Source organism: Leuresthes tenuis, unplaced genomic scaffold, assembly GCF_036924035.1.
Source record: "Leuresthes tenuis unplaced genomic scaffold, fLeuTen1.0.hap1 SCAF_19, whole genome shotgun sequence".
In the NCBI taxonomy this organism is placed as follows: Eukaryota; Metazoa; Chordata; class Actinopteri; order Atheriniformes; family Atherinopsidae; genus Leuresthes; species Leuresthes tenuis.
This window is the reverse complement of record NW_027325373.1, coordinates 9,953,884-9,976,224: the sequence shown is the minus strand read 5'-3', so window position 1 is coordinate 9,976,224 and position 22,341 is coordinate 9,953,884. Positions and strand designations below refer to the sequence as shown.

The 22,341-nt window shown below is 40.9% G+C and overlaps 1 protein-coding gene across 3 annotated transcripts in view; it reads left to right on the top strand.

Moving 5' to 3' along the window:
- The window catches only part of sh2d3ca (SH2 domain containing 3Ca), a 50,111-nt gene extending 32,493 nt beyond the window's left edge, over window positions 1-17,618 (top strand). For 2 of the 3 annotated variants that reach the window (XM_072372000.1, XM_072372001.1), the window contains 11 exons: window positions 6,004-6,132; window positions 8,657-8,806; window positions 9,802-10,079; window positions 10,925-11,052; window positions 11,156-11,528; window positions 13,235-13,364; window positions 13,552-13,667; window positions 14,033-14,204; window positions 14,291-14,402; window positions 14,495-14,701; window positions 15,597-17,618. In XM_072372000.1, coding sequence (XP_072228101.1) covers window positions 6,004-6,132; window positions 8,657-8,806; window positions 9,802-10,079; window positions 10,925-11,052; window positions 11,156-11,528; window positions 13,235-13,364; window positions 13,552-13,667; window positions 14,033-14,204; window positions 14,291-14,402; window positions 14,495-14,701; window positions 15,597-15,772 — 1,971 coding nt within the window. In that variant the 3' untranslated portion in view covers window positions 15,773-17,618. Of the gene's footprint in view, window positions 1-1,066; window positions 1,145-6,003; window positions 6,133-8,656; window positions 8,807-9,801; window positions 10,080-10,924; window positions 11,053-11,155; window positions 11,529-13,234; window positions 13,365-13,551; window positions 13,668-14,032; window positions 14,205-14,290; window positions 14,403-14,494; window positions 14,702-15,596 lie in introns of all 3 variants that reach the window. The other variant, XM_072371998.1, reaches the window with a different exon arrangement.
- The last annotated feature ends 4,723 nt before the right edge of the window (window positions 17,619-22,341 follow it).

The window sequence follows — 22,341 nt, the reverse complement described above, 5'->3', positions numbered from 1 at the left end:
ATCTCTCTATTAGTTCCTTGTTTGGTTACATTTTGTTTCATTTTGAGTTCTTTTCACATGAGATCATGTGAAACGGCAGATTTAGTTTCAGTCTGCATCTGCTCCACAGACGGAGAGCCCCAGTGAGTCAGAGATGCGCTGTTACTAACTACTCTTTCCATCAACAAGTCGGTTGGCAAGGCAGGATGAAGTTTGAACTTACAGCTTGAAGATGGATACTAGAAATTTAGAGGCAATATTAGAAGTAAAAATTGCAATATTGGTATTTGAAGCATCCGTCCATGATTCAGCCCCACCGTCTGCTCTGCTGTGATGTGTACTTGGATGCTTGTGCAGCAAACAGCAGTATTGTGTACAATGTAGCTGGGGCCTCTCTCCTGGACATTTGATAACGTGTGATAGGCCATTCTATCATTTAAACTGGTCACCTGGAGCAGGTAAAAGTCTCAGGAAACAACTTATAAATACCGTGAGCTTGCTCACAACTCGGCATCATCAGCCAGGCTGGCAGAGTGTTGATGGAACTCTGGCATTCAACTATTTCTTCAATAATGTCTTTATTTTTCTGTCCAGCTAGAGATTGTGATGCATCTTTGGAGTGAATCTGGATCTGTTTTCTATTAAATTTTTAAGACTAAGTTCAAAACACATTAATACATCAACTTGCATTGCATCTACTTTTACTTTTCTGTAAAAGCATGTGTCAAATCTACTTCTACACTTGTCTTTATGGCATTATTGAAAGAGTAGCCTGTATTAACTTGAATTCAAGAGCATTGTAACCTTGCCCAGAAGAAATAAAAAGGTCTAATGTTAACATCCCTGCCCTCTAATGCCCGTATCATTTTACATGTTACTTAAATACGACACCCATGAGAGTTGGTGTGAATATAACAATGGAAACTAGGCTGGAGGGCACAGCGGAGGGATTACAGCGGTCTGGAGAGGGGTGATATTGGCTATGTACGTACACAGAAACCACGATAATGTGTACATGCAGTGTGTGTGTGGCTGTAATCGGAGATAGGAGGATTCGAGGTTCAAGGTTTGTTTTGCAATAATCCAGGTCTCTATCGCCATAAAAGAGGGGAGATATGGGGATGAAGGGGGTAAAGAGAGGAGTAGAAAGGGAAGGCAGATAAAGGTAAAGCAAGGCTGTTCAGGATTGGACCCCTGACCTCAAAGCCTGTGTCTGTGACTGTGTGTATGTGCGCAGGAGGTGGGATCCATCCACCCCTGAACACACCCGTCCAAACCCCCACAACTCGGGATGTTACCGTGACAACAGGGTTTAAAAACCAGCCCACTGGCTGAAAAAGCAAGAAGGAGCATTCTGACATGAGCTTTGATCCAAGTGCAGCAGTCTGTGTAGAGTGCATTCATCTCCTTTGTTGGTGCTTTTACATTGGAATGTGTTCCTGCTTTTTGTTCCCCTTTGCATCCTTGCTGGTAAATGCCAGATACTTTATTTCTTCCCTGCAGGTTTTCATACTTGTCAGCAATCATTTTCCATTTCATTTCTCACTGAGGCCTTCGCTCCTGGAGTCGTGTGTTTGGGTTACATTTCTTGGCATTGTGTAACCCTTCGGCAAAAATTAGCAAAGAAAGTATTTCATGCACAAACAGCAACACGCTGGTTTGCACCCCTCTGTTTTATGCATCGTAAATACTTGTGGCTTTATATTTCTGACCTAACATCAGCAAACCCACACATCCATGGGTCCAAGTATGTTGCTGTCTCAGTTAGAAGTGGAGTCATGCAGTGAAAATGTATTTCATGACTGCCAACACTGAACACTTGCACTAAAGAGAACACTATGCAAACTGGACACAGCGATATAAGCAATTCAGTGCGGAATAGACAGAACATAATCAAAGAACCGCAGGAACACACACACACACACACACTCATTCAAAATGCTCAAAATGGGTATGAGTGCATAATATATGGATAAATATGTGCATATTTTTGAATGTCTCCCCATTATCATCCCTTTCATTTATTTTCCTTTTAGTTGGTTCATTTTTTTTTTTCTACTCAAGATGTTGATAGAGGTGTTGATTTTCACCCAGGGAGGGTGTGGTGATGTCATGACATGAAAACTAATTGGCCTGCTGTGAGAACAGTAGACTCGAATGCATGTTGGTGTAAATTAGGTGATGGATCACACTGTTGTTATCGACAGCCCATTTTCACACGTGTATCTTAACCTGCTAAAACCCTATAGTATGTTTTCCGACTGTGCTCTCTCATCTCTTCCTACCTGGTGCTACTTCTCTTAAACGCAGCCCTTGCCAAAAATAGAGCCCAATCCATTTAGAGCGCCACCCAAGTAGAACTCACACAAATGCAGTACATGGACACCTGCACACACATATATAAATGCATTGTTATGGTTCATACATGTGAATTTCCTTCTCTTTATCTCCCCAAGGAAGCTAAGTCCTACATCAGCTGCTAGATTGCTTAAGCTCTCTCATCGGCTAATGGGCTACCGATCTTTCTCCATGTCTGCCTCTCTGTCTACATTAATGACTTTCTGCTGTTTCTGTCTGCCTCTGTGCCCTCCTGAATGTCTGATGTCTTGTCTTCATGTGTGCTTGTTGTTTAGTCTTTCTCTGGAGGACTATCTGCATGTGTTATCCTCCCGTTTGTTTACATGGTTGCTCCTGATTTCTGTGGTTTGCTCGGAAACCTTTTGTCACCCTGTGTGACTGCTGTGTTAATAATTCCATGCTTGATATAGACATGCATATTGTACCAATGAAATCAATTCCTGTTTTAGTTTGGTACAGTGAACCAAAATAAGAGACTGCTGTTGTAGAATGTAAGTCAAAGAGAAGGCAATGGTTTTTCAATATTTCAGAAGAAAAACTTGGGACAGGAGGAATAAAATACTGTTTGAACGCTTGACGGAACATCTCGCATCTTATCGGGTTAACTGGCAGCCAGTCGGCAGTCGGGTTTCCTTTGCCATTTGTGAGCTTATTAGAAGATCTGGATCTGAATAGGTGAATAGAAATGAATGCCCAAAAATGGAATCGCTGTCTTGATGTGTTTTTAGCCTGTTTCAGACTTTGTGCACACCGGGGGGCGGGACCACAGAACATAACACCGCATTACTCAAAATAGTGAGTTCACTGGAGCTCAGTTCATCAAGTTTTTTTTAACAGATAAAGTTAGGAGCTAGCTGGCCAGTATTTCACCAATGCGCAAAGACCGATGTGTCATGCACAAACCTGGCTTAACAACAGCATGATCCTTTTTTAGCGTTTCTACTACCCGTCATGCTCTTCACGCTGTTCTACTTCTGCCGGCAGCCCCGGCCTCCTACCCATTGAAAACAATACAAGCGTTAGTGACAATTAGGCCTAATTATAAGAATTAACAATTAATCATTGTGCCAGCAGCTGTAATACAGACCGACTGACGTTACTGCTTCTGTTCTTCACACTGACAAACAAATACACATATTTGAATGGAAATGAAAGACTGCTAGTAATGTCATATTAGTCTTTGTCACCGTCTCCTATTATACTTACAATGAGAGTGCATACAACGTGTAAGTACTTACTCCCTTTGTACGTTTCCCTTTTGTCATCAGATAATATGTTCTCCCTATATAGAATTTCTTGCTCTTTATTCACACCCTTCAGGAGCTCTTGCCTCTCTTCGTCCTCTCTGCATCCTCACTTTTTAAGAGGAAGGTGCATCTGCAGCACACTCAATTCCTACTGAATGCCCTCGTGAAAAAACAACAACAAAGTATTAAATACTATTATGATGATTCAGATTGACAGCTACCACTGAACTGTGTGAGATGCATCATTTTTATTTTCTTTAGATATAAGAACACAGCAGAGTAGACGTCGTCTTTGTCTTTATCCGACCTTGTCAAATCACTTTATATTGTCTATTTGTTGGTATCCGTCAGTGTTTCCCCTTTAATGTCAGCCTATTTCATGAACCGTATCATAAATAGAACCCTGCTGACATTTCAATTTGCCTCATAACCCTTCATACACACACACACACACACACACACACACACACACACACACACGCGCGCTCTCAAGCCAAGTTCATTGCAGAGCATCAGTTCAGTGGCAGGCCTCTCTTGGGTTTCCACGGAGACAAGAAAAAGCAATAACTGCACACTTGACCCCTCTGCTCTTTCACTGGCCTCTTCTCACCTTCACATACACATTCACAAAGCTAAAATCTAATCTGGGAGAGTGAGCCTCCATGGTGATATTCCTCCATCCTCCCCAGAGGATTGGAGAAGAGACGAGGGTAGAGTAGTGGAGGAAGTTAATAATTTCATCTTGCACCAGCCTGGAGATGATAAGATCGACTGTTAGGCTCTTGTATCATACGCACAGTCTTGCAGGGATGCGAAAGCACAGCCTACATACAGGTCATTAGTCAGTTTCTCATCCTAACTCACTGTCTTGTTGTTTCTCTGTGAAAAGTCTGACAACAATCTTGCTGAAACTTTGACTGTGGGGACTGGAAAGAGGGCATGTGTGCGAGACGTGAGAGAAAGTCGAAGAAAAACATTCACCCGCCTCAAAAAAAAAAAGTTGGAGATGAAATGAGTAAGAATATAAGAAGGAAAAGAGGCTAGACTTGGTTACAAGGCTGTTTACTGTTTATTCTGGTCTCCTGTCTCATCTCTCTTCATATTGGCAGAGCTGAGAAGATTTTCCTTTCACTCTTTATTCCTGTGTGCATTGCTCTGTCAGTGCATATTTGTATGGAAGTTTGTGTGTGTGCGCATGTATTTGTTTATGTGCGCTCTGTGTTTTTTAATCATGTTAAGCCGTTTGTCTGAACTCTATCTTTCCACAGTCGGGAGTTGTTATGATTTCATCACACAACACCGGGGTCCCTCTGTGGGACTTCCCATTTTTCTTAATTTCTCATGCAAATGGTACTTGAGCAGAGCACATGCAGCATTACCTTCCGGAGTTGATGTAAAATGTCGAATGCCTAATGAATTGTGAATGCAATGTGGATAAATGCAACATAAGTCAAACGGTGTCACTTATTATACATAATTTCCTCTAGCCTCTCAGATGTAAGTGAACTACATTTATTTAATGCTCTTCTAATCTTACTCTCTATAAAGGCTTTAACATTCACATGCTGGCTTTGTTCTTTTCATAGAGCACCTTCCTATAACACACACACGCACACAGCATTTCTATACATAGGGGCTCTGTGTAATTGAGGTTCATCCCACTGACACATAGACTGGAGAGGCTTGCAGATCGAACCTCCAACCATCCAATTAGTGGAAGACCTTTTTAACCTCCTGAGCCACGACTGCCCCATTCACAGAGAAAGATTCACCTAATGAGCCAAACTTATGCTGTTATCATTATTTCAGAGTCGCACAGATAAAGGGGGGGGGGGTTCTGTGCATATTGTATCTTCCTCAGATGTTCAAGTTGTCATTGCGCAAAGAGAAATATGAAGCTTTGAAATGTTAGATTTCTTGAAGGTTTTTTAAAGTTTTAGATACATTTTTTTGTGTTTGTGTGTATTTGGTATTGTAATAAGCCATCCTAACTGGCCATAATTTGCCCATGTTTATTACTTCCTCTTCGGTCAGGGTCTGTTTGATTGTTTCTGCTGTGTCAGTGGGTGTGAGCATGTTTGTGGGCATGGCAGCACATAGCGATGCTTCCCTGCAGTGCTGCCTTCTGTAGCACAGGTGTGTGTTTTTATGTATCCGTGTGCCATACACCCATGTGATCTTATCACTCTGTTGGGATTTAACTACCATTTGTATGGAAAATTTCATATTATGCAGCTATAGATATATTCATGTTTGCCTTTTTGTAAATAAATGTTGTTCTCTCTGGTATTTTGGTGTAGATTTAGCTTTTTTACATGTTCCATTGTCATATAAATGCCCTCCACAAGCTACATGTGATAAGTCTTTTGCTCCGATTCGCCCCAACTGATGTCATGTTTTCTCCTCTTGGCTGGCACAGTTCTCAAAGGACAAGTATCTGCTGGAGTCTCCTCCTGAGAAACTTCGTAAGGAACTGGAGGAGGAGCTGAAACTGAGTCCTGCTGACCTCAGGAGCCATGGCTGGTACCATGGACACTTACCCCGAGAGGTATGAACCCTGTGAAATCCACTGTATGGTCTTAATACATACAGAGAAGAATGCACAGTGCTAGTCAGAAATGATGGAGAAAATATCCAGACGCTTTCCTCTAGTAAAAGTGCAAATACAGCTAATTAAAATGGCTGTATTATATGTAAAAGTGTACTTTACAGTACTTTAGTATTTGTTGCAAAATGTTAATTTATTATTAGATATTATTAGTACCGAAGCATCAGTGAGCAGCACATTCCATCTGTTTTCACCTCTTTAGAAGCAGTATTATATACTGGAGCAACGGATAAATCTGAAACAAGTTCTCATTTACATATCTGTTTTCAGTATCTGCACTCAGATGTTGAAAGTTAGTGGAACAAGGTCCAAAGTTCAGAGGGGAAAACAAAAAAAGTTTCACTGGAGCTGTTCATAGTTTACATCTGAAAATTTCCCCCTGACCAAACAGAGCTTTGTTTCAGCTTTTTTTTACATTTGTACATTGGGTTAAATCTGCTTAAATCTGTTTAACTCAAGCTTCTTATGTAATGTAGTGCAGTGGAAGTGCAAAGTGGCATAAAATACAAATTCTCAAAACAAAAATACAAGCTACAAAGATACAAGCACGTTCAAACTGTTTGGAAACGCACTACTTGTAGATGCACTCAGCGACTTTCCAACACTGGTGTCAGCCAGACACTGCATTTGACGTTTGGAAACGGTCTGCTAAAGATTTGCTGGGTTCAGCCTCACAAGCGTGAGGGTTTGCCTCTCTTTCAATTTAGTTTAACTAAGAATATATATTTATTCAGGCCAGCCACTATGCAAATTCCACTTTGCAGTCTGGGTATTTTTAGGCTTGATAATTAATCTCTTCATTGTAAAAAAAAAGAAAAAAAAAGAATAATAATAATCACAGATGAGGAAAAAAAAGTAATTAGCCGCAGCCACACAGTCCCAATTTGCCTGTTTCAGATAACACAGTGCTTTGAAACGTAGACAAAACCAGAAATGAATTTATCACGAGTCAGCATGAAAACAATTTAGGAATGTAGTTAGCAGGAAGCCCACTGATGTATGAATGAAAATGAGTCCCAGCAGCACAGTAATAAATTAGAAACAAACAAATTTTATTTGTTGTTCTATTATCATATAGACTTCACCATCCAAACTAAAAAGCCAGATGATGATGATGGGATTAATAACTCCCATCATCTGTCACAGCTCAGGAAAAATTGCTCCAGCGCTCAGGAGCGAAGCTCTGCTAAACAGACAGCTGCGCTTGTTCCTGATTGGCGCAGTTGAGTTTCACAGCTGGTGACAAAGACACGGATACACAGAGACACACACAACAACAGACCCGGACACTCGCACACGGACTGGATGCACATGTGGAGGGTACATGCACATTGTTCCTAGACACAGCCTCTGTCTCTTGATCAACCTCTGTTTCTCTTTCACATACACATAAACACAGACTCAAATCAGCCATCTGCGAGTCTTTCCTCCTATAATTTACATAAAATATTCATCTATTCATGGATTTGCCCCAGTTTGAACTTGGGGAAACCCCAGACGCTCTGGTTACTGAAACAAAACTTTATCTTACACAATCTCTGGGGGGGGGTGTTACTGTGCATTAGCTTACTTGAATTAGATTTTTCCTTGATGTTGTTTTTTCCCCTTCTGTTCGTCTTTTAAGTGCCGTGGGTGTTTGTTCCCCTTCCTTTTAGTTTTTTTATACACTTTTCCGGACCAGTCAAGGATCAGATAAAAAAAAAGAATAAACCTACTCACCTCGGCAGAATTATGTTTGACACTGTGAAAGATAAGAAGACTGGGAATTTGCTTTGCACCTTTGATCTGTGCGTATGCTGCCTCCTGCTGGTCTGGGACACTGTTTACCTCAGGCTGCGCTGAACTGCATGTTTCATGCCTCGTCTAAAGAATTTAAAGCTTCGCACCATCTGCTTTCAACAGCAGTCTCCTCACAGGTAGCTTTCAAAGATTTGCTCAGTTAAATTTTTTTTTCTCTTTTACTACATGGAGACCTGAAAAACAAGTCCATTGCAGCGTTTCACATCGGTAAGATGTACATTCTAAAGTTGTCCCACTGCACATGAATGGGACATTGCTTTTAAGTGCCTCTTTTGTCAATAAATCCAAAGTTAGTTTCCTTCTCTTAATACTGCTGAACTCATCGTAACACACAAGATGTATCACAAGGAAGTCGTTCCGTCATTCTTAAATTGTATCCATCTGTTTTGGACGCGTTTTATCCGTCACTGTCTGGCCAAAGTAAGCATAGCGGAAACAGTTTGGCGATAGTTGTTTGTTCAGCAACATAAACGGTCTGAGGGCTGTTAGAAATCATCACAGCTCTCAGAAATAAATTATTCAACTTCCGAATTGTCAGAAACCAAATGTTCACACAAGCTGGTTCTCGCGGGGCCAAATTTGCTTCGAGCATTTTTAGGCTTTGAACTGTTTTGCCTTCTTTTCTAACTTCTTTACCTACTTTTTTTTTTTTTTTCCTGTTAAGGTGTCAGAGACTCTGGTTTTGCGGAATGGAGATTTCCTTGTGCGCGACTCTCTGACCAATGTGGGTGACTATGTTCTGACCTGTCGATGGGATAACGAGGTGCTCCACTTCAAGATCAGTAAAGTCCTGGTCAAATCCAGTGAGACTAAGGTACATATTCATCTTTTACTGGCTGTCAAAATCCTCATCTGTACTTTTAGATACGATTTAAACTTAAATCTTATATTTACTTTAAAGTCTGCTGGCATAATGGACATCAGAGAGTAGTTAACTACAGTTGATAGTCTATTTTCTCTGAGTGTCAGAAAATCAAACAAATCAGCCATTAAAGGGAGGATTTAAGTTGCTCATCAGTGAAAGCATGGTTGTAACTAATGGCATTATTGATGCTTTGGTCCATTTAGATCTCGGTGTAATTTTTCCATTGAGTTTCCATTGAGTATGGCGATATTTTAATTGAATCTGGCCATCATTAAAGCTGGTAGTTAGACCTGTGTTTGATCCGTCCTCTATATCCTCTGTCTGTTTTAAAAGAGCATAGACACGAGAGCGCTGTACATGCTAAGGGCATTTTGAAAGACTTCTGGTAGGACAGCAAATCGGCCTTTTATGGGTTTTGGGCAAGTTTGTGATGCAAATGGAGAAATTAATGGACTGTGCAATGAAAATATAGCCCCACACACAATACTTACAGTACTGTAGTGATCGCGGAAGAGGAAATAAGTTGCATAATGAAAGCGTCAGCACTTTCAAGTTTAAAATCGAGCAGAGCATCAATCAAAACAAGTATCCGTGATCAAATTTTACATATTGTATAGAATGGACTGCAAGAGTTTATACACACGCTTCTTCTAGGTTCACAGACAGAGGATATTCTGGGTAAACAAACACTGTACCATAAGACAATAGACCTACATGTACCATTAAGCAAATCTGAAGCTGAAATGTTATATCTGTAAAATATTGAAAGATATGTTAGGATTGGGCAGAGGGCTGAAACAGATATGGAAGCAATATTATAATTTTTCTGATGATAGGTCATACTGGTCTTAATATACAGGCAAACATCCTTGATCCCTGTTTCTTTTTGAATGTTTATGAGGTTGTGTGTGTAAAAGGAAGTTCTGTTCCATCTTCATCTGCAGGTGCAGTACATGCTGGAGTCTGATGGTTTTGACTCAGTCCAGGAGCTTGTTCGCTTTTATGTGGGCCAACGCAAACCGATCTCCCAGTCCAGCGCTGCTCTCATCTACTGTCCGGTCAGCAGGACGCTCCCCCTGCGGTACCTGGAGGCGACTTTCGCCCTCTCCAACAGCAAGCAAGGCTCTGCCTACTCGCCTTCCAGTCAGAGGGGAGCGTACATCAAGAGAAGGAGCGTCACCATGACTGATGGACTGACAACCGAAAAGATGATATCTCACAGGTGAGCGAAGGAGTGTGCCTTTTTGAATGAAGACGCAGCACTTCTCTTCAACACGAGAGACGAGCAGACAATAGTAAAATTCTAACAGTTCTTTCTTGGAGTCTCGCAGCAAATTTGCCATTGTTTCATTGATGCTTTATGTTATATACATGATTAGTGACTCAGACAGTCCCAGTCCAGTTGAGACACCAGTGGCATCGCCAGAACCAGAGCCGGAACCTGTGCCCAAATGCAGGTTGTGTTTGTGTGTGTGCGTGTGACACTAGTGTTGTTCTTGTGCACTGAGGTGGTGCACTTATCTCCCACAATCCTACAGTACCCTCACTTCACATACTCCTTTAGCACCTCCCCTCGTAATAAGCATCAGACCCACAGACCTTTTCACTCCTGCACTGGATCACTCAAGTTTCAAATGTACAAGACTGTTTGAAACCTGAACGAATCTACAAAAGAGGAGCAGACAAATCTGTTGTGTACTGCGGAAATAAATTCTGGGCTCACGTTAAAGAGCTTTATGGAAAAAATTTGCAAGCACAGATGTTGAAAATAGTTCCAAGTGTTAATGGATAAAGTGATTAGCAATCTCAAGTGTTTTTCCTCACGATTACAGATTTCTGCTCCTGCTTCAAATTCCCAAACTTGATCGTTCTTGTAGTTGAGAAATGACAAACATAAGACCTATTTGTCATGAGTGACACCAACTAAAATGTCTCCCTCTTCTGTCACCCAAAAGAATAAACATTCACACCCTTAGTAACACCATTCGTGGCCATGTGAAACTGAGGTTTCCTTCAGTACCCAGCCAACCAAAGATTTTTAACATCCTGAAAATGCTATGCTTGCAGCCCATCGACAATCCACCACCATAAAGATGCAATGCGGAATTGTGCGATGAGCATGGATCAGATTCAGGAGTATCGCTGCCCCTTGTCGCCTGTTGGGGAAACCCCGCTGTCTCCTGCATATAGTGCCAGTAAGTGCCAGAAACACGCAGACTCAGACACATAAATAAAACATTTGAATATTCACAGACACTGTCTGCAGAGAGTTTAAGGCTGCTCTGTCTCCTCTTTCAGTCACCAGGCAGAGAGCCCACTCAGGCGGGCGGGTCCTTGCCGTCGTTCCTCCCTCCCCTGCGATGCGCCGCTCCAGCGACCCTCAACTCAGCCCCTCAGCCAATAACAGCCCTCCAGAATACCCTCCTCATACCTCTCACTCTGCACACTCCTCACCTGCTCATCATTCAAGCTATCAATCGCATTCCTCAGAGACAGCAGGGAGCTACTGTGACCTCAGACCCTGTCCCTCCGGGCCACCTAAACCTCCTTCTAAGAGCTATGTAGAGCGGTTGCGAGTGGAGGAAGGGAAGGGGGAGGAAGCAAGAAAGGAAGGAGAGGGCATGTTCAGCATCCCTCAGGTGGAGACGGCTTCCACGTTCAGGCCATCCAGGTACGAGACAAACGGGCTTCCAGTCGTGGTCTTCACAAAGGATTCTTACTATAGCCTCAGTTGTAGAATAACTTGGGAGTACATTATGCAAGGCACAGCTTAAATTAGGAAAAGAAATCAATAAAATATGGATTACAGACTGGACCACATTGTGGTTGTTTTAGTGCAGTGTTTTAGTGTCCATAAAAAGAGGAGTAAACCCTGAAAAAATGCTCTTTCTTTGATTACTGAACAATACACAAGATAGCTTTTAAACTAAATCAGATTTGTGTGTGCAGGGAACACCAAGGAGCTTACTATTGAATTTAGGACCAATAAGTCTGCCATTTGATCATTTTTACTAATTTTATTTTCTGTTTTATTTATATTCTATATCATTCTAATTAATACAGGTGTTACAAGAATTATAAAGTCTTAAAGTTTACCCAAAGTCTGTTTTTAGGAAGGAGGAAAGTGTGAAAAAAGCAGGATATTTTGGGATCACACAAAAGAAGGAAGTTGTGAGGCAAACCAAACCAAACTGCAGCTTCAGTCTTATATTTTCCCCAACACCTGGAACAGTTTTCTCCTCAATAAGGGATTTTTTTCCCCCCAAAGGTCAACACACCAACTGACATTCTGTCATAGAGGGAAGATATATATGGCAGTGAGGCGGTTTTGTCAGGAGGGCAGTCTTTGTGCTGTCTGACATGAGGGATATTGTATTTTACTGGGATTTCAGCCATGGGAGGAAACAGCTTGTGAAGGGAAAATGGTTGGATTCACATTGTTGGAGGCAGCACCTTTGTACATTTTATGCGACCCACTGGAATTCTGGTGTAGGAGGATTATTGCTAAATCCTTGTGGAGACCTCTGGGAGAAGAAGAAGAAAGTTAAGGCAGGAAATGCTACAAACATTTTACTTATGAGTTTGCACTGCATTTAATGGGGGTGATGCTGATGATACAGAAAATGCTCTGACGCTTTCCAGTTTTCTGCATTTTGTTATGTTACAGAACAGCTAAGAATAAATTTGATCTATTTTCCATCTTATCAGCTTTAAAATTAAGAGACTGAAATAACTCACTAACATATTAATTTAGGCTCATTGTTATGACACTAGCAACTAAGGACTGGTGTATCCTGTCAGAAGACCATGCAATGCCTCGACTGGAGTCCACCTGTACCCAATTCACAGAAGATGATTAAGAAAATACACACTAAATTTAAACTTTAAACTATTTCAGAGGTAATTTCAGAGTTAAAAACTAGGCCATGTTCATATCATGTCAATTCAGATCTGGGAAATAATGCTAGTAGTTGGTTGCTGAGCAGCCAAATGAAGTAATCAGATGAATGGCTTTGGTCAAACAGGTAACCAGGAACCCAATTCTTCATTAAAGGCATATGACAGCCTGCTGGTAAACTGCTAAGAGACATGTGAATAATCTATCCTGGTTGGAAACCTTTACCCAAGTGTTCAGGTTAAATTTCGACAACATCCACTAAGGAAATACAGAAGTGTCTTCTGGAAAGTTTTGTAAAAGTCCTGGAGCAATCCTTTCAGAGTTTGATCTTTAGTAACATGATCCAAACAACTGGATGAGTCACAGATCCCAGAACTTTGTAACCAACTTTCCTCTGCGAGTCACTTTCATGGTAGTCCCAGTGGCTCACATCCTGTTGTTCAGCATTTCCTGATGCTGTGGAATTGTTCTACATTCAGGTACGACTCCCGTCTTCTTCCTGCTGAGAATAAGCCTTTGGAGATGACTGTGTTAAAGAGGGTCAAAGAGCTGCTGGCTGAGGTGGATGCAAGGACCGCAGCTAAACACATCACCATGGTGGACTGCAAGGTACACAAAAACACATTTATGCAAGTCAGTATTAATCACACACACATACTCAGTCATTCTTACATGCTAAGGTGCATCATTACACGTGTTAACAGAGACTTTTCCGCAGCAATAGGCATACCTGTGGGCAAGCGTAACAGTTACCTAAACGTACGACTGATCATTTTTTGTCTTTACTCTTTGGCAGGTTGCCAGAATATTAGGCATTACCTCAGAAATGCAAAGGATGATGGGAGTGTCCTCAGGACTAGAGTTACTGACACTACCACATGGACACCAGCTGAGACTTGACCTGCTGGAGAGGTACAAATGCATTTTCTTTTTCTTTCTTGTCTTGCTCTCTTGCCTTACTCAGTAACTCTTATTAACTCCAGCATTGATCATCTCTGCTCTTTCTTCTATTACGTTACTCATCCCTGTGTTCTCATCCTCTGCTCCACCTCCTTTATTTTCCAATAGATATTTCCAAATATATCTCAGAATCAAGTTTATTGCCAAGTTGGTTTGCACTTCCAATGAGTTTGACTTGGTGTAGTTGGTGCAGAGTATTAAGTCTGAAAAGAAAGCTATCTTTTTGGAAGTTGTGCAGTACAGCTGTTCATTATGTCTCTTCATCAACCTTCTGTGAAATGATTCAACAGAGTAATGGTACCACCTTTTTATCTCAGGTTTTACACAATGTCTATCATGATGGCTGTAGACCTCCTCGGCTGCACAGGAAGCACAGAGGAGAGGGCAGCTCTGCTCCATAAGACCATCCAATTAGCAGCGGAGTTGAAAAGCAACCTGGGAAACATGTTTGGTTTTGCAGCAGTGATGAGAGCCCTGGAGCTGCCACAGGTCAGAGACTTAAAGACGGCTATAAAGGTTTCCATCAAAGCCTGGTGTCAAATGTGTTTTAAAATGTTCATTTTCCCTTGTTTCAGATTTCCCGCCTGGAGCAGACATGGATAACTTTACGCCAGAGACATACGGAGGGTGCTATCCTATATGAGAAGAAACTCAAACCATTCATGAAAAATATGAACGATGGCAAAGGTGAGGCTCTAGTAGTAGTTTTGTGTTTCATAGAAAAAGATGTATGCATGTATTTTGTCATAGCTGAACTCTGACTTCTCCTTTTCTTCCAGAATCCAGCGTCCTGTCCAACACCTCCTTCCCCCACATACTTCCCGTCCTGTCTTTATTGGAACGCGGCGTGGCTCTCGGGGAGGCGCTTGAGCCCTGGGAGAGCGCAGAGGTGGGAGTGGATGTAGTCATGTACCACCTAGAGGCAGCTCGTACCATCGCGCATCACGGGGAAATCTACAGAACCAATGCAGAAACCAAATTGCAGGGTAAGGCAATAAGTGTGAGCTGCATATACTGTTTTTACATATCACTTCTGTATTTCCACTTTCACTCTTTATCCAGCACCCTTGTTGCTTGTCAACCTTTTAATTATTTCATCAACACCAATATCCAGAAATGAAGAAAGAATGTCTTTTTCTTGTTGTGTATTCAGCATTGTGGAACATCTCGTGCTGTTTGTATCATGCTGTAAATAATGTGCGTTCAGTATCAGTGTCACAACACCCCCGATTTGATTTATTGATCTTTTGTGTGTGGTTACTATGTTAACTGTATTGATCATTAATACTTTGCCAATGATTCTCAGTCTGAGGCCATTACTGCTTTATTGACCAGCCTGTCAATAGTTTTTTGTTCACATCTCTGTTTTTGGTTGTAACCGGCTATTGATTATTCTCACCTCAGTTGGCTCCTTTTATCAACAGTTCTATAACCCCTCGTGGATGTGCTTATTTTCATGCAGTTAGACTTGGTTGAATTAAAGATTCTTGTTTAAAATCCATCTGTAGGTAACTTAGGTCAAGGTGTTTGACCTAAGTGACCTACCTCTCTGAAACTTTTGGATTGCCCTGTAGACTTACTGCTGTGAGAGTTATCAGATCAGATTAGCATGTTCAGACATTGCCATTTCACAGGCATCAGTCACTTAGTAAGCGACTTCTCATCTGTGGGTCTCTTCCAGTATTGCCTGTTAAGAAGTATAAGTACCTTACTTAAACACAACTTAAGGCTTTTTTAATACAACTGGCTATGCTGAAGCAGTCCACTTTTGTAAACTAATCCTAATTTCCAATTATAATGTTCTACGTTTAGCTCCATTTCTCTATAATCAGAATTACAATGTCACCTGTATGATAAAAGCTCTTCGTCTCCCTTCTTCAGGATTTCAGGAACGAGCAGAGATACACGAGATCTTCCAGACGGAGTTTCAGATGCGTCTCCTGTGGGGCAGCCGCGGCTCTGAGGGCAGCCAAATGGAGCGTTATGAGAAGTTCGACAAGGTCCTCACGGCCCTGTCACACAAACTAGAGCCTCCTGTGCGCCACAGTGAGCTATAGCGTCCACTCTGACACCTACATCGAATCACTCCTGTTTGCTCTTACCACACAGTGGTATGGTCGCAAATGATGATGATGTTGGAGAGTTCAGTCTGGACACTGGGAGAAGGGGAAATGAATGAGGAGGCAGCTAAATGAGCACGAGGAATACAGAATGGAGTCTCACTTAGAAACACGTGTTGCACTCAAATAAAGCCGTTCATTCTGTTCCACTTGTGGATTTACTCAGCGCTAGCATATTTGAACACAAGGGAGAGCAGAAGGGCAAGTGGTAAAGAGGACAGGAGAATGGGGTGACCAGCTCTTCTATTACAAAAAGTAACATTTGTACGGCGTGCCTCGAGGGCCAAAAAGAGCTGCATTATTTGGCTTTGCTCCAGTATAACACAGACACTCAACTGCTGTCACACACTGTAGTCGAAATGACCACAATAGGTTACATAGTTCAAATGTAGATGTTAAGTCTGTGTGTGTGTGTGTCTGTAAGCGTGTTCTCCATTTTGGTACATCTGTTTTGCTTTTGCTTTTTTTCTTATTTTTTCTGGTCCTCTCTATTTGTTCTCATCAACACATGAAAACTCTGTGGACATTTCTTCATGAATCCTGAGAATCGGGAAAGAAAAAATCTCATTAACTATGTATCAAGCAGTCCCATTGACTCTCATTTAAAATGTATCAGGCATGCATTAATAAATGTATCTGAAACGAAACATTTGCAGATGTAATTCAGCTACTTGGATGCGAGGGCCTCGTTCCGACGACTAAGCAACCTCTTTTCGTTTTGGCTGTAATACATTTGATATTGTGTGTCCTGTCCACAGGGTATGTGAACATTTCTTGGGTATGACTCGTGCTTCAGTTTGCAGACTTGCTGAAATAAAAAAAAAAACACGGTTGATGCATGCATCTGTAAAAGTTATACCAAGTAAAATGTTGCTTTAATAATAACAATTTAGGTACATTTGTGTCAATGGTGAGAATTTGTCTGTGGAAAATCTTTAGTGACATCTGGCTGTAGTTGAAGCCTGTCATCTTTCTTTTTTTTTCATTTGTTTGTTTTTCTTCAGTTCATCTTGTTGTTTTTCAGTTTGAAAACTGAGGTTAAACCAAGCATGTGTACTTGACAGCTGGGCCACAAAAAGTCCTCCGAATGTATGTCGTGATTTTCTTTCTTTTTTTTTTATTTCACCAATGAAGCTAAAATGACTGGAATAGTTTTATTATTTTACATTTTGGTTGACTGTCCAGTGTTATATTAGTGCTCTATTGACAGTATATGGGTCTGAGAGGACTGGAGCCAACTCTCAGAGCTATGCAATCATTTCAGCCAATGGCTGAGAGACCCAAGAAGGCAGGATCTCTTTCATAGTATTTAGAGAAATCGTCAACCATTCTCATCCAGATGAATGGATGAAAGTCATTTCAGATGTCGGACAGAAATATTCCTGAAGATAATTCCTTATACCCCGGAAACGCCTACTGAAGCTCCCTCAGTTGATGTAGAATTGTGTTTAAATTGCTGGTTTTCTATCCTTGCACCCACTGTACAGATGAGGATTAAGGTTGGAGTGCAACAGGAGCTGCACTTAAGTCAGGAAAAACACTGAAATGAAAATGTACAGTGTGCACACACACATGCACAGAAATGACACATCTGTTGTGTTGTTTTGTTTCGGTTTTTTTTAGACCAAGAGGATGCCTGCTGGTTTAGGTTTGACCGATGATAATGATGTAAAATGTAAGCAAAAAGTCTAGAAGTGATTCAGGACTGATCTCATGTTTGTTGTTTTTTTTACTAACTGTACATAGTAATTCAGTTTTTTCCAATAAAACGATTGCTTGTGTTGAGGAGTGCGATTCTTTGCTCAGAATGAAAAAAAAAACATTGCAGTTTTGCTGCTGTTGTGTAACATCTTGTTACATTTAAGTGTAATTGCAAGTAAGTGCAGTCTTAGGGTTATTAAATTTTATTTCTTAATTAAAAAAAGAAATAATAATAATTGTAATCATATTTCAGCCTGAAAGGAACAGCTTGCATTGAAACTTTCACAATGTAAGTAAAACCCACCAAATTACAAAAGTTGTGCTGTGACAGTTGGCAGTTCACAGTAGTTTAGAATGAGGCAGTCGTACACATAAACTGCATGTGCCTATCTGCTGAAAACTGCTTTATGGGAAGCAGGGGATTCAAACTCAACACATTTGTATGTCACACATCTTCCCAAAATGTATCACAGCTCCGCCTACAGGGGCTGTGTCTCAAGTTCAGGGGTTTTAGTAATGGGGGGGGGCAGTGTAATTAGGGACGTGTCATGAAGTTACATGTCTGGTTTAAGGGGGTTTTGCTGCACAAACACTTTTATATAAGAAGGAAGGAACAAATCAATTGTTTAAAATAAATTATAAGTGTTGCATGCTGGGTCCATGTGCATCCAGATTGATTCCCCTTTTCAGCGCCAACATAGATTAAAAAATTTGGATGCATATAAAGCCAGAATGACACTTTTTTTTAAACTTTTTGTTTTCTTACTCGCAGTGGAACATAAAAAAAAACATGAAGATGAGACATTTAATTATTTCACGAAAACAATATCCGCTCGCCTAGAAATTATTTTTGGCAGCAACACATCTCAAGAAGGGTGAGACGAAGCAGAAATTCAGTAATGAATTTATGTAATGAATTATCTGTGATGTTCAGGGGCCCCCTTGATGGGACCATCAAGCTTGAATTTAGAAGTTAGTTCAAAAGCTTTGAGCTCTGTTGGTATGCGGGTGCATTAGTGTTCAAGGCACTGACAGCTTGAACATCCAGAAAGGATGTTTTAGAGAACCATATCCACTCGCACGGGTGTTTTTGTTTGGTGAAGTCCATTTATTCTAACACCATGGCTTTGTAATAGATGAGTTCAGGGGCTGGACTGACCTGCCGGCACTCCAGACCTTTCAGCAACTGAAAACATTTGGCGCATCATGAAACTTAAAAATATGCCAAAGAAGGGCCAGCACTGTCGAGCAGCTAGAATCCTATGTAAGACTGGAATGGGACGACATTCCTCAAGCAACTGGTCTCCTCAGTTCCCAGACATTTACAGACTGTAGTTAAAAGAGGAGGGGATGCTAAACAGCAGTAAACACCACTTCCCAACTTTTTTGAGATTGCTTTCTTTCATCAAATTCAAGATGAGCTAATATCTTTCCTAAAATAGTAAAATGTTTCACTTTTAACATTTCATATGTTTAATGTTGTGAAAAATATCTATTTATGACATTTGCATATTAGTGGAATTGGAGTTGTGTTTTTTCTTTTTGCTATCCTCTGCTACATCTCTTACTCCACTATAGGAAAGTCTTACACTTGACCCTCAGTTCTGTCGGCATAGTGTACACTGTGTGTGATGCTGTATTAGAAAGGACTGACTGCCCATCAGCACTTTTAACTGGAAAGTAATTTACAATCTCCTCGGTTATTAGCTTAAAAAAGAGGAGTTATTATTGAACACAATCAAAAAGGCAACATAAACATATTTCAGTTTAAAGTCTTTTTATTAGTTTACTGAAATGTAATTATTTATTTTACTTATCTTTTTAAATGAAGCTTAGATTTCATAATTCTGGTACAGCACCATATTCTTTCTTGCTGCAGGTTATGGGAAGTTTTCTTTAAGCAACAGCGGACCAGTAACAGGATCTTTTCCCACAGCTTTTCAGAAAATGGGTCTTTAAGGACTACATCTATTTTGGCAATTGAAGTATATCATATGTTTAAATAGTGATGGGTGTGAAATGTTGAATGTAGGACTATAACTTTATTGGAGTATTTACATGGAGTATTTACATCAGTGTTTTTTCATGTTATGTTTCATGAAAATAAATTATCTCAACACTTCTTACACTGTGAAATTAAGCTCAGCAGGTGACGTTTTGCCAAAAATATTTTGCCTGCAAAAGAAAAGGACAAAGATGATGATATCTTCATATTTCCACACCTAAAGATAATAAGCAACTATATTTTTAAGAACTGTAAAAGGTCTATTTTATTACATATTTTTTTTATTTTAAAAAAACAGTAAAAAACTGAAAATGCCACTCTCTTGCAATGTACCTTTTTGGCCAGCAGGGGGTACCATTTCTCCATCAAATGAAAACTGTCACCTCTTGAACATAGATTACAAATTTAACCTTCATCCATTCAACTAAAGTCATCCACATCCTCATTCCCGGTCCAGTTTGAATTTTTGGTATCACTGGATTACACTGAGCCTAAGTTGCTCATTAAAAACTTTTTTTGTTTGTTTTTTGGTAATTTCTTGGATTGTGCAAAATTCTGGGCACTTTAGCTACTCAAATATGTGATTCAAATTGTCATTATACATTAAAAAAAAAAGTACGTGTCTTTATTTATAGGAGAATGAACCATATAATGTGCACTGGGTACGTGTGTTGTGTGAAGCATCACACATTGTTTTGCAGATAGACCCGTGGTGATGGCAGTGGGAGGGAGAAAAGACAGATGGAGCGTGTGCGTATGAGTGTGTCTGTGCATGTGAGTCCGCAACTATGTATATGTGCATTCGTGAATAAATGTGTTCTTTTGTCAGCATGAGTATGTGTGCTATAGCACAGATGTTGCAGGAATACTGCTGGTGCTGCTTACTCTCCTCATGGAGACAGACGTACGTTCTGTTATACTGGCTGGGAGAAGGGGTGACCATACTCCAGACCAAAAAAACCCCAAACAAACAGGAAAAAAAAAAAGAATTATTTAAAAACAAAGCCAGCAGGAAGAAAACGTGAGGAAATTACAAAGAAAATCAGAAGACAAAAGGCCAATTTTAAACAGGATGGGATGCCCCACAATCTGCAACAATAGAAAATGAAAAATTCCCCCTCTCTTTGTCCCCCCTCGCCATACAGTTCCATAGGCGTAACATGTAATGGATGTAATCTCTAAGAGGATTCTCCCTGCTTGGTATCATGGTACGTGTTAATTTTAGTTCTTTATGTTTCTTTTTGAAACAGACCCAAGATCTCTCAGGCCTGCCAGCCAGCCAGCCAACCTTCATCAATTCACCACCTAATCTCTCCCCCCACTCCTTCTATAGCTAATCCATCGTGTTGGTCATTGTCATCTGATCATGTGTGACCTTGGCTGCTCTATAGCTGGTGCCTGGCAGCACAGCACACACGTCCATCTACAGGCAGGATTTCGGTGGATACTGAGGGAAGCACAGAGGGTTTTAAGTACAGAGTGTTATAACCTGAATCTTTGTTTTAGTGGAATTAGAGTAGGATTTATTTTAAGTTGGAACATTCTTAGGGCGCCAAATGATCTGCAGCTTTGAGTGTGTTCTGTAATAGATTAAATATGGGTCAAAATTGAGGTATTAGAGGTTGAAGATGTAACAAGGTACTTCACAGAATTAAACTAATCAAATTAAGAAAAACCTTATAACATGTTTCACATAAGGTTGACTTACAGAATATTGAAATAAAAAAATGCAAAACAAATCCATCAGAGCGCAACAGAAGTGTGGTGTACCATCCATAACAGCTTCACGTGAACCTCAGTGCAGCTTAGTAAATGCGACATGACATGCAGTAATAGTGTGATCACTCCTGGACAACTCACTCCACAGCCATGAAACTTGGAGCCATAAATATCCCACCCACAGCTCACCTTGTGCCTCCACGCCTCCCTCTGAGCTCACGCCTTGGGTGTTTCCACTTGTGAGGATACTCCTCATTCCAGCTGGGACAAAAGAACCAGCAGCTGCACTCATCATGTCTTCATTATCTTAGAAAGTTCCACTGTAGCCTCAGCCGTCGGAGGACTTCCTCAATTTCCCGCCTGCCTCCTCACCCACGCCTCACACATCCCTCGCACCCGCCAGGCCCCCGGTCGATCCGTCTGTGCGCCCCTGCTCTCACTCCTCATTAACACATGAATAAAGACAAGGAAGGGCCTGCTAAGGCTTGGACGCCAACAGAAGGCAGCAGATTTGCAATTCAAACCTTTGACCATCCACTTCTACCCCCCTTTCCTTCATTCTGCCCACCCTGTATGTAGGGACAGGAACTGTCACCAGTATGACAGGGATGGATGGGACAGATGTGAATTCAGACTCATGTCATGCATCTGCACACAATGTAAAGACGTGATTAAGCAGATTGAGAGGGTGGGAGAGTGGGTGCTGCATATAGCTACTAATGACTTTTCTATGTAATGATTTTCCAAAATAAAGTCAAGTCCAAGTGGGATGCAAGTTCCCAAATGGGACATTTTGTTTTATTAAAGAGATGCTTTATTATTTTGTCTTTAAAGTGGGCTCATGTGAGACACTTACTTATGTCTTACCTGTAGTATACATCTCTGAGTTTGGAAAATGCCCTCTCTAATGATTTGTGATTGTTGCTTTCCAGATGGGTGGGCTCAGAACGGGGCCATCATAAGGGAAACGTTTTCTCCATCTACAACAACACAAACCTCACAAATTTCATGGCAGTTTGAGTCAATCCTGTACTGTGGATTTTCAAAACGCGTCACCTCTGCAGTACATTTGCTCACTTAC